General features: G+C 50.9%; 1 protein-coding gene across 1 annotated transcript; it reads right to left on the bottom strand.

Annotated features, from left to right (window-relative positions):
• Nucleotides 1–791: 791 nt before the first annotated feature.
• On the bottom strand, nt 792–3,423 carry H310_11749 (hypothetical protein). Its single transcript, XM_008878517.1, has one exon. It carries the CDS (start codon nt 3,327–3,329, stop codon nt 2,385–2,387), a length of 945 nt encoding a protein of 314 aa, XP_008876739.1. The 5' UTR covers nt 3,330–3,423; the 3' UTR covers nt 792–2,384.
• Between the last annotated feature and the right edge of the window lie 222 nt (nt 3,424–3,645).

The raw sequence follows: 3,645 nt of genomic DNA, 5'->3' as shown, positions 1-3,645 counted from the left end.
ACCTTAGGGTCTCACGCACAGCTTTCCAGCTGAGTTCCTCTTCAGGATTCAACGTAATCAGGATGCTCTGGGCAATCCGTTTCCGTCGTTTTTTCCCGATGAGTGCATCATCCAACCGACGCGTCAGTGGTTGTACCAGCTGCGCATATTCGGGGATGTGATCCCTCATCCAGTTCGTCGCGCAAAGAAATTGCTGCAACTGTCCTGCATTCACTGGGAATGGGATCTGACACAGGGCCTCCAATCGGTCGGGATCATGACGGACTCCTATGCCGTCAATGATTCTACCGCACCACTTCACTTTCGTGTTGTAGAGGCTGCATTTTAGTGGGTTCAACTTAAGCCCATGTATGTCTACCAGGCTAAGGAATTTCTCCAGCACTTGCAGGTACTCGTCGATGCTTTTCGCATACAACAAGATGTCGTCAATCCAGACTAGAAGATGTTTATGCAGCAGTGAGCTGCAGACATTATTCATTGTCTTTTGGAAGTACAACGCACTATCAACATGTCCTTGCATTACTCGACTTGGCGTCATTATCTTTCCATTGATCTGGAACGACAGGATCTCTTGGCTCGCTTTTTCAAGCGGCATCTGCCAGAATCCTTTGATTAAATCGAACGTCACCAGGACGTTTGCCCTTCACCTTCTGAAGTATTTCTACTTGGAATGGCATGGCACCCGCACAGGGTATCGGCATGCTATTGATGACTCGGTAGTCAGTGGTCAAGCGGAAATGTTGGAGAATTTCATCCTCCGCCCACTCCCGGACTTTCGTCTCTTTCATCCTCTTGCCTTCCGGCTTGAGGACGGGGTTTACTGGACTGCAATACTTGGACTGGTCATTTTTCCAGATCACGCTCGCATTTACAAGCGTACTGCAAAAATCGTCCATTAATCTCTTTTCCAGAGGATTCACATTTCTAGACGCGCACCGGTAGGGGCGTGAATCGCGTTTCAGCGTAATGGACATCGGAGGGACATTCGCTGGTGGGTCACAGGCTCGAAACTTTGTTCGCCAGATATCCGCATTGCGCACAATGGCGCCTAGCGCATCAGCACGGTCCTCTAGGAATCCGGCTTTGTACGCTTTGCTCAGCATATCTCAAACAATTGTAATCCGTTGTGTTTACAATGGATCGAACCTTTCAGGCTCTTCGCCCTCTACCCAAGTTCTTTCGACCTGGTTGATGTCATTGTAGGAGTCTACGACGTCGTCCAACATGAGGTCGAACTCGGGGGCATCTTTGTCCTCCAAGTCATCTCCTTCATCCAGTCGTTGCCTTTCGGCTACTTGCTCGAGTGGTCGTTCGACGTCAATCCCAATACTTTTCAGGGAGTCGTCGGAGACTAGGAACTCTGTTCCATTCATCGTGATGTAACAGATTGACGGCTGGGGTACCCTCACGGGCCCTGCTGCCGTGTAGATAGTTAGTCTCAGAGCTATTCTTCCGATAAGCTCGAGAACTTGACCATCGGGTCCGTCGGCCTTGTCACGGCCTGCTGGAACAGGCTGGACATGCATGCCTGGCTGGAGCTGTTTCAGCTCCATAACCATCGGTTGGGGGATAATGTTCAACGTAGCGCCTGTATCTGCACAATACGGGACGTCTAGAACCCCATTAATATTCAACCGCTTTTCGCCGGTTGGATTAGAGAGGATCTGGTTTCCCTTTGCTCTCTGGAGTACTCGTCGCTTTGCAGCGGCCTCTTTCTCTGGGCTCAACGCGTTTTCCAACGGCGTGTTGTAGCCATCATCCTCAGAGACATTTCCAAGCTCATGCTCTGCCTCTATCTCGACGACTACTGGAGGCTTTGCACCATGTCTTTTCGAGGGAGGATTATAGTCCATCGGGTCGAATTGAATCCCGTGGGATCGGGCTTTCGCCTTCTGCTTTCGCAGTGTCTCATCTGCATCTTTCCGGCCTAAAGCTGCTGAAGAGAGTGTGGAAGACATATGAGTATAGGGTTTTAAATGAGGTACTTCGAAGTATATTCAATGAATCCTCACTACCCCTCATCAATCCCAGCACTTTGGCTCTGCCTCTGCGCTCTTGCCGCGTGCCCTTCTTGCATGTTTTCCATGCATGGCCGCTTTCTTGGCATAGTTCGCACTTCGGAGTTGACTCGGTCGCTTCGACCTTACGAACAGGAATGGGCCCGGGTCCTTTCGGATCTCGCCCTTCTAGCTCATCTGAGCTATAGTCGTAGTCAACGGTGTCCGACGGGACGTCATTGATATTAGCCGGTCTCTTTGTTTCTTCATCGGACGCCGGGAGTTCTTGCTCCGGCTGTTTGTCCGACTCGGACCGTACCAGTCTAGTCATCTCTGACTGACAGTGCGTCCGTTCTGCAGGGACAGCGGCTGCCCGTGCTTTGTCCCTCAATGTTTCAGAGGAGCCAAAGCCGTAGCCTGCGTCGCGGTCGATGGGCTCTGGGTTTTGACTGCTGTGGTTGCGGTGTCGGCCCTGTTTTTGGCCTCTTCCACCATTGCCACTGCGTCCATAACCTCGGCCACCGCCTTGTTCGCGGCTATCCGATCTGAAGTTACCTTTCCAGGCCTTCTTGTCAGATGGTTGTTAGAACCTTTCGGCCCTTCATCCTGCCGTGCGCGCTTGGGTTCTCTTCCCAAAGCTGCATCAGATTCAGATCTCCGTTTTTCAGGAGCTGATTTCTTAGCAGTGTCGAAGCTGCGTTGGTTTTCCTGCGCTAGCTCCGTGATGTCCTTAGCAAGATCACTGACATCATATTTTGGATTCATATTTTGGTTACGATCTACCCTTTCGGTTAGACTTGCTCGCAACGTCGCCGGTTTGACCTTCGACAGAATCACGGAGAAGATTTTCTTCCGCATCTTGTCGTTTTTGAGGTCTTCCGACAGCCCATTCCCTTCAATGAGGCTGGAAGCCTCTATCAGGAAATTTACCACGCGCATGGTAACATCCTTTTCAGATATGTTCCACCGTAATTTCTCGAGCGCATTTTCAGCGTTCGGAATCGCGTTGTTCAAGGGCTTTGACATGATCTCCTTCATCTTTTTCAAGATGAATTCGTCATTCACTTCGTCCATTGTAACAAACCAGCTAAAGCGAGCCATGCCCTCAATGAGTTCGGCAGGCTCAGCCAAAGACTGGATGGACGGCAACGCGGTAGCGTAGTCGCGTTTCATGCGCACGCATTCCATTTTCAGGTCGCGTTGGAATTTCTCCCATTTCTTGGTCCACTTGACCAGAACCTCTGGGGAGAAACTCGTGAGTTTTGGCGGGGTCACGGTCGTGATGCTCACCATCCCGCTAGGGGCGGTGTCACTATCACTCGTGTCGCTCATTCTCCCTGGACTTTTCAGACCAGTCGCGCCACTCGAGTCTTCTCAGACGAGTCTAGCACTAAAGAATTCTTTGTAGTGTCTCGTGGAGACGACTCACAAATAACTCCAACGAGGGGAGGCGCAAGCTCCCGGAAGTCAGCGCAAGCTATTTTAGCGACCCGTTCCTTTACAGGCGCGGGGCTTAACAGCAAAATGTGAAAGTGAGAAATCGAAGACTACCCATCAACTGTCGGATTCTATCTACCAATCATAGGCATGCAATTTAATACACCACCAATCAGAGTACAGTTGCTGGGCCCAGGACATTAGGGACGCG

This window comes from Aphanomyces invadans, assembly GCF_000520115.1.
Source record: "Aphanomyces invadans strain NJM9701 unplaced genomic scaffold supercont1.34, whole genome shotgun sequence".
Classification (NCBI taxonomy): Eukaryota; Oomycota; class Saprolegniomycetes; order Saprolegniales; family Verrucalvaceae; genus Aphanomyces; species Aphanomyces invadans.
This window is presented reverse-complemented; position numbering and strand designations above follow the sequence as displayed.

What these genes read in the sequence shown, in the direction of transcription:
- H310_11749 (XM_008878517.1), bottom strand. Translation starts at nt 3,329, where the DNA reads ATGAGCGACACGAGTGATAGTGACACCGCCCCTAGCGGGATGGTGAGC.